The 12532-nt window shown below is 42.7% G+C and overlaps 1 protein-coding gene across 1 annotated transcript in view; it reads left to right on the top strand.

The window, feature by feature from the left end:
- LOC120569384 (40S ribosomal protein S24-like) overlaps positions 1-2205 on the top strand; it is a 3599-nt gene extending 1394 nt beyond the window's left edge. Inside the window, exon 2 of the mRNA XM_039817260.1 lies at positions 2029-2205. Coding sequence (XP_039673194.1) covers positions 2029-2205 — 177 coding nt within the window. The remainder of the gene's footprint in view (positions 1-2028) is intronic.
- The last annotated feature ends 10327 nt before the right edge of the window (positions 2206-12532 follow it).

Raw genomic sequence — 12532 nt, 5'->3', positions numbered from 1 at the left:
GAAACATGCCGGGACGCTGAGAAAGATCAGTGTTTGTACTCGCACTGAACGCCTTCACACTTCTCACTCAAACCCTGCAAGAGAACGACACACACACCTTTATTCAAACAAATACTAAGACTTTATTTATTTTGTAGGGCTTCTTAAAATTGCAAAATACAAAGAAAATCAGGGACATACTTTCACTCTGGTATGATCTGAATGAAATGAAGTAAAGAAGGATGTTCATTGCTTTGTAACAGACAGTGCCAACAAAACAAAGCTCATGTCTTCATTTAATGTATAGATCCAGCTTACACACTGTGCTGCTAAAAAAAAGCTTTTGTCATCGAAATCCTGTGTTTCTCCAAATTGGGTGAAATTTTATTAACTTTTTCAGATCAACCGAAAGCCTTTGATGGGTTGAGAAGATTCCACATCATCTCACACGTATATTATTAGTACATAACATTTCAAAAACACAATTTAATGAGCTCAAAAATGCGTTGTCGTGACATTTTGAAGTATTTTTTTTCTTCATCACGTTGACATTTTAGGGAGACTGTACTCCTTGTACTATTTTTTTTTTTTTTTTAAGCTTCTTTAGTTTGTTGTTGATCTGCCCCAGCGGTTGTGTTGTACCCCGCGGCAGCCATCTCCTTCTGTATTTCCTCGAACACGGATTTTGGGGAGCGTGCCTACGTTCCCACAGCCATTTCCAACATTTCTAATAACAAAAAATGTCACTGAAAATTAGGCCCTATGTTCCCACGACCTATGTTCCTACATTTCCTTTTTCATGAATATATATCAGATTTTATCCCCCTAACCCCTAACCCTTACCGCTACCCTAAAAAATGGGGTGGGAGGATAGGGCTTAAATTGAAGGGAAATGTAGGCACACAAGACCTAATTTTGAAAATGTCCTAGAAATGTGGGAACATAGGGCCTAATTTTAAGAAACATTCGCAGAAATGTGGGAACATAGGGCCTAATTTTAAGAAAAATTCGTAGAAATGTGGGAACATAGGGCCTAATTTTAAGAAAAATTCGTAGAAATGTGGGAACATAGGGCTGTGGGAACATAGAGCTGACCCCGGATTTTGTTCTGGAGACTCCCTCTAGTTTGTTTTTTACCTCTGCCGAGGACCATGCTCCTAGGAGACAGTTTGTCTCCTCGGCCGACCACTAGATTTAGCGTCAATGTTTCCATGAGCTCTGTGTCTTTAAAAATGGCGGTCAAAACATTGGTGTTGTTGGTCACGATAACGACCGGTTCAAGACCAGCAACGACTTGGTGCCGCTCTGGGACCAGTTTTCCTGGCCGAGAGCCGGCTCTTTGGCTGTCGAAACTCAAAGAACTGGTTCGAGGTTAGGCACCGGCTCCGAACCGGCCCTCAAAATGCCTTGGCGGAAACAGGGTAACGGGTACACAAAACGTATGTGTTTGGGAAGTACTGAGAACTACGACTGCATACATGAGACTTGGATTATTCTTCACGAGTTGTGTGAGAGTTTGTAAAGGGACGTTTTGATAGTTTGACTCCTATTACTTCAATTCATCAAGACTTTTTGATTCTCTAGTCACCAAAAACAAAGTTTTCTTTAATAATTCCAATGCAACACTACTTTGTATTTAAGTTTCGGTGCATCCTTTCCTGCGTGAGGATTTTCCCGGCAGCGTTGAGTTTTATGTGAAAACGAAGTGATTCCTGATGTGATTGATTGTATTTAGACAGAGATAGATAGATAGATAGATAGATAGATAGATAGATAGATAGATAGATAGATAGATAGATAGATAGATACTTTATTCATCCCGAGGGAAATTTTAGGCATCCAGTAGCTTAGACAACCATAACACAACAAACACACATACACACAAAACTAAAGACACTCTTTGTTTCTGACATTGAATCAGGCAGCTGCATTTCACAGTATAATCCTTTCTTAACAGCATTAACTTGAATGCTATGGAGACGACAAAACAACTTGTTTTCTCTTCTACAAGTTGCCACATGACGCGCCTGTGTAAATGTGTGTTTTTAGCACTCTGAGCTGCTACATGGGAGGAGAACGAAGACAAACAACAAGCAGTCGGCCCAGCTCTACATGTCTGACACAGTTGGACCAGCCAAGCGCTGGGATTTCCAGCCCTGCAGCTGCTCCGCGTCCCCCGGGAGGCTGCAGGGAGTTTGGAAGGAAATCAAACATCACTGCCAGTGATTCATTTAACACCAACCCCTCCCCCCCCCCCAAATCCTCCCCCATCCCTCTCTGTCTCTGTCTCTTTCCCTGCCATCCACCTCTTGACCTCTCCACCCCTCTTACTGTAATCCACAGCAGTAATGGTTTTTTGGTTTTAGGTTTCCATGGAGTTTGGTTACATTCATGTCAATTGTTCTCTTTGGCTCGGACTATATTTAGGCCCTTTACGGATAACAATGTTTATTGGGTTTTAGAATACAGCAGCAACAGATGACTTGTTACACCATCTCAGGGTCATAAGCACAGACATGGCCTGTGGCTCCACTCTGAACTTTGATTTAAATGCCATACTAATTATATTATTAAGAAAATTAATCTTGGGTTCTGGGTAATCCAGGACCTGCTTCACTGCAGCCTGTTCTCACAAACCATACGTTCAAAAAGCTACAAACATGTAAGCACTGTCATTCGTAAGCATTCCACATATTTTTTGTTGTTTTAACCACATTGACTGCCACTGAATAAGAACGCAGCTGGCCGCGTAGGGAGGAGGTCTTTGAAGCCAGGGAGCAGAGTTTGCTGCCCTGGGGAAAACAAAGTCTTTCACCCAGGAAACGCGTGGAGTGTTGTAATCCAATCCATGATCTTTTTCCTAAACTTACAAAACTTTTTGTGGCCTAAACTTAACCGTAATGTCCGCCGAAACGACCGGCAGCTCGGGGTGCTCTGTACCCAGCTCAAAGTCACATATTCTCAGGTTGACTGAACCACCAACTACCACTGAAAGGACAGAGCGCCATGCGGAGCGCCATGCGGAGCGCCATGCGGAGCAGAGCTTTGTAGCTGCGAAACGCATTTACTAACTGCTGCTGATACGGCCAAGCCGGAGTTCTGTCGCTGGCGTCTTGAAGCTCTGTAGCGGCTTAAACGGTTACCTGCTCCTCAGATCTCTGCAGGGTAAATCCAGACAGCTAGCTAGACTGTCCAATTGGAGTTTTCTGTCACACGACTAAAACAACCTTTGAAAGTACACATGTTCCACCAAGACAAGTTCCTTCCCAAGGCTATTTAGCAGAGGCACTGTGGCTCCGTCCAGCGCTTAGCGCCGCCCAAGACGGTTGTGATTGGTTTAAAGCAGGGTTCTTCAACGTTTTTTAAACCAAGGACCCCTAGACTGAAAGAGAGACGGAATAGAGATCCCCTACTACTAATATTGTAAAAAATGAAGTTGCATATTAAACTGGGCGTGTAGGGCGGCCTAAAGCCTTTATACATACCTTCTTAGTGCATAGAATACTAAGCTATTAAAATAATAATTGTCAGCATGATTTTACAAACCATCATTTAATGTTAAACATACATGTGGCCCAGTGAATCCTTATGATATACTGTATCTGTGGATGGCTATCTTAGTTACTACCTAGGCCAGAAAGCCTATCATCAATGGGGATTTATATTTGCTATTAATATGTTGGATTCATGTTAAGCCATTTTTATTTTTGAAAAAGCTTTCAAATATTAACAATAATTTGGAGGCCCCCCTGCAGTGACTCTGAGAACCCCCTAGCGGTCCCGCTGCCCTTGTTGAAGATCTCTGGTTTAAAGAAATGCCAATAAACCAGAGCATGTTTTTCTCCCATTCCAGAATGCTGTGCACTAGTCAGAATAATATCTTCTTAATCGTCTCGCAGCGCCTCATCTTTATCTCACAACCTCCCACGAGTCCCGACCTTCAGTTTGGGAACACTTAATAAACTTTGCTCAGATTCGGTGGGACATAATTCAAATATTTGCTTTCGTAAATGACATGGTCAGCAGACCTGTTTAGCCACACAAACATCAGAAAAGCCAGGATAATGGAGATGCACTGGTCTAATTCCTAATCCAGGACTGGCCTCCTTCTGTGTCCCTAGAGTCACCCCGGATCTTCGTTCTAAAAAGAAAATAATGAAACAAAGACTGGCAGACAGAAACACAGGCTTTCGCTTTGAGATTGAAGGGACGCAGAATCGTTTCACCCTCCGAAATCGCCACGCATCACCAGTGGTGGAGTACATTTACTCCAGTACTGTACTTAAACGTACACATTCATCTGTTACAGCTTTAGTTACTAGTTACTTTACACATTAAAGTTTTTGCACACAAAACAAATGTAGTTTATAAAATCTGATGTTTTATTATAAAGTAAACTAGCCGACAATATAACGGCCTACAAGTCCAGCTGAAATGGTTAGACCATTAAACACTCAAATGGTTGTGTCCTTATCTGCATTGAGTACTTTAACTTTCAATACTTTAAGTACATTTTCACAATTATACTGTACTTACTTTTACTTAACATTTCCAATGCAGGACTTTCACTGTAAGTATTTTACTGTGGTATTATTAATTTTACTTAAGGATCTAAATACTTTTTTTTAAGTCTTTTATTAAAGTTTATGCAATACAAGTTTATAAAAACAGTAGACGTAATAACATAAAAAAACAGTGCATAATATAATAATGTGCATCAAGTGTGTAGTCCAAGATCTTTCATAAAGGGCTGTGAGTTATATATACAGTGTGGCTGTCTATTACAGTCTGCTGTAGAAACATTGTACAGGTTTATTTTTTGTCATCAGCTCTTTGTATAATGAGTCAATCTTCCTTTCTTTCTTTTTTTCCATGACACGGTAGGCTACATAACAAATTTATATGACAAAGCAGGTAAATTCGGTCTTGAAAGGATTAATAGCACGACACACATCTGTTCATTTAGCTTCATTGCATATTTCTTTTAAGATTTTACCTTCAGTTTGCAATTTAAAAACATTGGCACTACAAATATAATTTCCGTCAGTTACTGTATTGAAATCACCACACAATTATTTTGTAGCCAACTGTCAGAAGCTCTCGAAGTCTTTTAATGAATACTTCTTCCACTGCCACCCATCACCGCCTGAACAGCGTAACTCTCCTCGAGGGTGTAGCCTTGACAGACACGCCAGCGATGGTCATTGCCAGCTGTCGTCTGATGTTTTGATTCGCCGTGGCAGAGGGCAGGTCGTGATGATGATGGACAAGCACATATTCGGGAGGCCCGGAGACGCTCGCAACCCTTCACATGCCTGAAATATTCCTCTCATCCTATAGATAGGTTGATTCGGAGCTCCGGAGCCGAGCCATAATGGTATTTGATTACAGACCTAAATAAAGACGAGCGTAACTGCAAGAATGCTTTGGATGGTTGGAATAGATCCACACCGCCTCAGGCAGGAAACATAAGCCTTCAGGTTAGCTGTGGAAAATGATACATTTCAATTAAAATCGATGCGTAAAATCTATATGTAAAACATATGGATATTCATGTTTCCTTGCCTCAACAAACAACATGTAAACGTAGGGATCGTGAACTGCTTAATACTGTTAAAGTATAATGAAAAGTTTTCATAGGAGGGAAGAAATACAGAAAAATTCATTCAGACTGGTCAGTGTATATGACCAGTCTGCATATGGTCAGTAGCAAGGCGGTTTTTGATGAAACCAGTCTGGCCCTCGTTAGGGAGTTGAATCAGATGGGGCTCCAATCGAGAAGCTATAGCGCTTTGGCAAATAGTTTGATATCAGTATTCAGTAGTGATAGTGGTCGCTTATTTGAGCAATCCTGTGGATCCTTACAGTTTTTATTACAGAAGTAAAGATATAGCGATGTTGTAGTTTTTACTGAATGAACCCTTTCAAATTTCCGAGTCATATCCAGCAAGAGAGGTCCTACCTGGGGCCAGAAGGCTAAATACACATATGGTGGAAAAACACAGTCTCACTCCCAAAGCGTTTGTTACTGATGGAAAAATTTCTTCTATAGCGTCTAGCCCTTTGGGGGTCATATTTAGACGTGCTCGGTCGGGACTCTTGGCGTCACATTTTGACGCTCTCTGAACTGTAGGCGTCACTTTTTGACGCTCTGGGTCGGGACTTTTGGTGTAACTTTTTTACGCTCTTGGGACTTGATTCTAGCCCTTTGGCGTCATATTTCAACGCGCTTGGTCGGGACTCTTGGTGTCACTTTTTGATGCTCTTGGGACTTGTTTCTAGCCCTTTGGCGTCATATTTAGATGCGCTTGGTCAGGACTCTTGGAGTCACTTTTTGACACTTAGGTCTAGGAAAACGGGACAGTCAGGTCTAGGAAAAGCTTGTGGGTGAAGTTACAAAATAGTGTCTAAAGTAACAAAGAAACAAAGCCCCGAAAACTAGACTACCAGACCTCCATCCTCAAAGGAAACAAACACGACAGAAGGAAAGCAACAGGAACAGACACACTGGTGCTAGGGCTGCTTCAGTCTGAAATACAGATCCCTGTCTCCAAGCCTTCCCTATGTACAGGGGGCGGGGCCACCCACTAATGGCCCAATCAGGAGCACCTGAAATGGGCAGAGAGAGAGAAGAAAAGCAAGGGAGCGCATAACAAGTAAAAAGGCGTCTTTACTTTACTGTCCTTGTGACTGAAACATAAAGCAGCGTCTGCTCTGTCCAGAGTCGACAACAAGCCACACTTCCAAAAGCTCGTCCAAAGTGTCTGAGGATGCAGCTGCTCCGGGTGTTTTGTGTCAGTTGCTCTCCATCAGATTGCAGAAGACAGCCTGCGGTGTCGACAACCAACGTGACAGAAAGTCCACATGAGTAGGGGAGATATTTTATAAAGTTTACAAAAAAAGTACCCTGGAAATCCAGAGTTCTCGCGAAAGCACAATTTGAATTTGCTCAGCGAGTCACTCTGGCATTGAGTAATGATGCTTATTACTCATGCACTTGGAACCGAGCTGCACCAATCACATCAGTGTATCTGATATAGGCGGGCCAGAGGCCAGCTAAACAGATGATGACAGCGCTGCGGCATCGAAGTCCAGAATCAGTCAGTAAACATTGGTCATAGTGTTATCCAATTGCGTGCAGTGATATTTTCAAATGCATGCTTGGTGCCGCCCCTTGAGTTGGGCCATTTTCGTTACTCATAGCCAGGCCCTTAATCTTTCGGATTTGGGTCTGGATTTCCAAGCTAACAAAAAAGCAGGACAGAAAACAAACATTAAAGCTCCTCTGTTCTGACTTCATTCTCACCATATGAATCATTTGTTTGGCCCTATTCACCCTCTGTACTTAAGATGTTAAGATGACATTTTTTCCTTTCTGTCCTGCATTAACGTCCATCTTTGCTCAGGGCATCTGTGAAATAAGGATTCGGCAGAGCGATGAGCAGAGCAGCGAGATGAAAAAGAGCCACCCATTAGTGCTGCCAGCCCTCATTTTCCCCCACGCAAAACCGCCCTGTCGCCACCAATCTCGCACACATCTGCTCTGCTGAGACGGTCTCCAAAGTCCCAGGATGCCTTGCCTGGCCAGACGCTGCGTTCATAGGGAGGGATAATAATCATGTCAGACACGGGCTTTGATTTGATTGAACGTTTCAGACTGGATGTGAATCAAACAACACGTCACATTTGACACGTATGAAAGAGAATGGGAAACACAGAGAGGAACAGCATGACTGCTTCATGGATGTCGATTTTAGGAAGAGAAGTCAGAGCTCGGTCAGCCTTCGAATTATCCTGCAGCTCGGGCTGGGAAGGGTTTCTAGAAAATAAACACGCACTGGAAACATTCGCACATAACAGCTGTTTTTCTAGTCACCCCTAGAGTCTTCCAGAGATTTGTTTTGGGGGGAGTTCGACAAGTCAAGTCCAAGTTAAGGCCAATTTATGCTTCTGCGTTAAATCGTCGCCGTGGGTACGTATGTGGAGGTACCGACCCTACAGCGTAGTCTGACGTGCACCTCTTGAAAAATGGAACTACACGTCTGGGGCGATGCAGATTTTTATTTTATTTTTTAGAGGTGCTTTATTGTCACATTCCCTGCATTTAACCCATCCCTTTAACGTGTATTGTTATACTGTATACTTAACAGTATTTTTTTTTATATTTTTCATATTTCTTACTGTCCTTTCTGTTTCTATTCCTTATATGTTAAGTGAGTGTTGTACTTTGAGAGCAAAGTTTAACCAGAGTCAAATTCCTTGTTTGTTTGCACAAACCTAGCCAATAAAGCTGATTCTGATTCTCAAGGGAGAAATGGGAAGCCATTTACAGTGCCCAGGGACCAACTCCTGATCTGAGCCAGTGCCTAGTACATGTTTGAGCCCTAGGACCAGGCTAGGAAACCGGAGCACCCGTAGAAAACCCACGCAAACATGGGGAGAACATACAAACTCCACACAGAAAGGCCCGGAACGACCTGGATTCGACCTGGTGAGGCCACTGTGCTAACCATTGGACCACCATTGCTTATGAAAGTGAAACCCTGGTTCATCTACATTCCCCCTTTTTACATTTCACTGGCTTTAGTTGTCTTTTAAGATGCCGAAATTAGACGTTTTCTAAGAGGAGACATTCAGCAGTGCTGCATGGCAAAATTATCCCCCCCCTCCCCCATCAAAACATGCTCTGCTGCTATGAAACTTTTTTTTAACACACTGAAAGAATCATGACAAGATAAAAAAAACAATCGTCTACATAATTTGTTGCAGCTGTTTCAAAATGAACAGTGAGAAGATGGTTTGACAGTAAAGTGCCTGGCTGTCAGCTTGTGGTTTGCTCTTCCAGTCAGCGCTGCAGTCGCGTAAAAGCAGGAAGCGATGAGCTGTAAACGTGTGGGCTGCAGGAGCGATTTCTCAAGAACAGACGTCGTTTCCCTTAAAGAGTGCTCATCTGTGTCACAGGTCTTTCACTCCCCTCCGTGGATCTGAGGTGACACCCACTCTGTTCTTCGAGAACATTAAACAGTTCTCGGTTTAACAAACATCTCGTGGACTGTCTGAGCAGTAAAAGCAGTATTCAGTAAAAGTAGGAATACCACACTGTAAATAAATACACTGTTACACGTTAAAGTCCTGCATTGAGAATGTTACTTCAGTAAAAGTCTGCAAGTATCCTCAGGAAAATGTAGTTCAAGTATTAAATGTAAGAAACATTCTCCCATTTTAGAAAGTGGAAAGGATCCTAACAGTTGTGTGTTTAATCGTCACACACACACACACACACACACACACACACACACACACACTCACTCACTCACTCACTCACTCACTCACTCACTCACTCACTCACTCACACACACACACTCCAAACAGTTGTGTGTTTAATGATCTAATCATTTCAGCTGGACTTGTAGACCGTTATATTGTTGGCTAGTTTTATTTATAATAAAACATCCGATTTTATAAACTAAATGTGTTTTGTGTGCAATGTGCATGTGTGCATGTGTAAAGTAACTAGTAACTAAAGCTGTCAGATGAATGTAGTGGAGTAAAAATTACAATATTTGTCTCTGAAATGTAGCGGAGTAGAAGTAGAACGTGGCATGAAAAAGAAAAGACTCAAGTAAAGTACAAGTATCTCAACATTTGGACTTAAGTACAGTACTGGAGTAAATGTACTTGGTTACATTCCACCACCGCAGTTCCGGAGGCCCTGTTGGCTGCCGAACAAGTCCGAACTTGTGCTTGTGTGTGTGTGTGTGTGTGTGTGTGTGTGTGTGTGTGTGTGTGTGTGTGTGTGTGTGTGTGTCTGTGTGTGTGTGTGTGTGTGTGTGTTCAGTGACGTGGCTGCAGCCTCACATAGCACACGTCTGCATCATCACTTTCCACCCAACTTGTGTCGCAACTTTCCTGCAATGTCATCCACGATCTCAGAATAACTGGGTGGAGAGAAAAGCACAGGCCTCTTTGCTGTAATTTTGGAAGTGTGTTGCACAACCAAACTGTTTCAGGGTGTGTAGAACCGCTTTGTCACGAGTTCATAAAACTTCATGACAAAGCAGTGCTGTTATTACTATTAGGGTGGTTTTTAACCTCTTCCCTGGATATCGCTCTTGAACAGGCCACTGTCAGCTGGGCCGGAGATCTGCTGATGTGTGTATCGCATTCTGGTCGCTATGGTTTTAGAAAAGCTAATGATTATCATTATCAAGATTTAGAGGGACATCCAATTACAATTTGACAGCATTAATAAATTATTCTTTTCAGATCTGTTAAAGGAACACACCGACTTATTGGGACTTTGTCTTATTCCCCGTGTCTCCCAGAGTTAGATAAGTCCATACATACCCTTCTCATCTCTGTGTGTGTCCTAACTCTGTCTGACGCACCCACCACTAGCCTAGCTTAGCACAGATCCTGGAGGTAACCGGCTCCATCTAGCCTAGCTTAGCACAGATCCTGGAGGTAACTGGCTCCAACTAGCCTAGCTTAGCACAGATCCTGGAGGTAACCGGCTCCATCTAGCCTAGCTTAGCACAGATCCTGGAGGTAACCGGCTCCATCTAGCCTAGCTTAGCACAGATCCTGGAGGTAACCGGTCCATCTAGCCTAGCTTAGCACAGATTCTGAGGTAACCGGCTCCTAGCTCTAGTTTAGCGCAGCACAGATCCTGGAGGTAATCGCTCGAGCCCAGTTCTGAAGTACGATTCACCGCCTATCTAGCCTTAGATCCTTGAGGGAACCGGCTCCATCTAGCCTACTGCTCCCAATAAGTGACAAAATAACAGCTAGGCTAGATGGAGCCGGTTACCTCCAGGATCTGTGCTAAGCTAGGCTAGATGGAGCCGGGTTACCTCCAGGATCTGTGCTAAGCTAGGCTAGATGGAGCCGGTTACCTCCAGGATCTGTGCTAAGCTAGGCTAGATGGAGCCGGTTACCTCCAGGATCTGTGCTAAGATACGCTAGCGGTGGGTGCGTCAGACAGAGTTACGACACGCACGGAGATGAGAAGGGTATGTATGGACTTATCTAACTCTGGGGGGTACGGGGAATAAGACAAAGTCAGCATGTTCCTTTAAAGCAGTGGGTTTCAAAGGATGAGGCGCAGGATAGTTTAAGAGGGAAAGACGCGATGAGACGACCAGTTCTTTTAGGGAACGCTGTTTGTGTCATTCACCCACAAGTCAACCGCCTCATGAACGGGTCTTTTCTCCCTTGTTATAATGGGATTTTAAGCACTTTAACCAGGGCTTTAAATTAACTCACGCCAACCTGCCAAATGCTGGTAAAAATGAACTTTGGCGGGTAACGTTGAAAACGTTACTAGCCAGTTTGGCCGGTAATGAAAGCAGCAAAACAACACAGCGTCTGTTTGAATCGGCCGGCTGCAGAAATGTTGCCAGATTGGTCTGTTTTCCACCAAGAAATTTGGGCGGTTTTGTGTATGTTTGGCTTGGCAAAATGTCATCTTTATCTTGCATCACTGCTTGTAGTACTTATCCTACATTTCCCATGAACATTGTGTCGTAATGTGTCTTACAACCGTCGGCTATGTGTCTATGAAATTATGTAATTCAGTTTTTAAGGTTTAAGGTTTTAAAATTAGGAACAATTTGGCTAGTGGAAAATGTTCAAAGTTCAAATTATTTCAACTTTGACCTGGTTTTTCAGAATCCGAATCAGTTTTATTGGCCAAGTATACTTACCAGTCCTTCCAGAAAACTGTAGGAGGATTTTTGTGATTGTTGCGGGCAAAAATCCTTGATTATGCGGCAAGTTTTCTTAAAGAAATGCGATGGAATATGCGGGATATTTATGCAATTTGCTGCGATGACATTGCGGGAACTTGCAAAAACTGCGGTTTGATGAACAAGAGAAAAAAAGTGATTCCCCCAATACCCTGCTTTTCGATAATGTTCACGTCGCGCAGTTACGTCACTTCATAACGTTCCCATGGCAACAGGGAAAATGGCTGCTCTTGTGTGAAGTAAACGCAACATTTTTCAACTTTCTGATAAGATATATTATGGGACTTTTTTGCAACCAAAATGCGGGGATTATGAAATCATGCAAGCCCCGCATATTTTGCGTGGAAATCGGCAATTTATGCGGCAAAAGTGCGTTGTATTTGAAAAAATGCAGCTCCCGCATAAACATGCGGACTTGACTGATTATGCATTGAATTATGCAATTGCATAGTTGTGTTTTTCTGGAGGGACTGACTTACCTACACAAGGAATTTGACTTTGGTAGGTGTTAACTCTCTATACATTCAACAAATAGACATGTAGTAGTAAACATTCAGTAGACAAATAGTAATGTAGACACATACTGTACAATAGAGACAACAATATACATATAGGCACATATCAACACAATATACAAAAATACAAATATACAAATGAGACATATCAAGACATATCCATACATGGAGTGGGATGTAAAGTAGTGTGCAGGAGGCATATTGGAATGATAAGTATGTAATTTGTAGAGAAGTGAATAACAGCTGCCGTTACCTAGCAACGGGAAATAGCTTCCTTGCCACCCTTGATGA

The sequence above is a fragment of the Perca fluviatilis genome, chromosome 12 (genome assembly GCF_010015445.1).
Source record: "Perca fluviatilis chromosome 12, GENO_Pfluv_1.0, whole genome shotgun sequence".
NCBI lineage: Eukaryota > Metazoa > Chordata > Actinopteri > Perciformes > Percidae > Perca > Perca fluviatilis.
The sequence above is the reverse complement of the archived record's forward strand: the minus strand, read 5'-3'. Positions and strand labels throughout refer to the sequence as shown.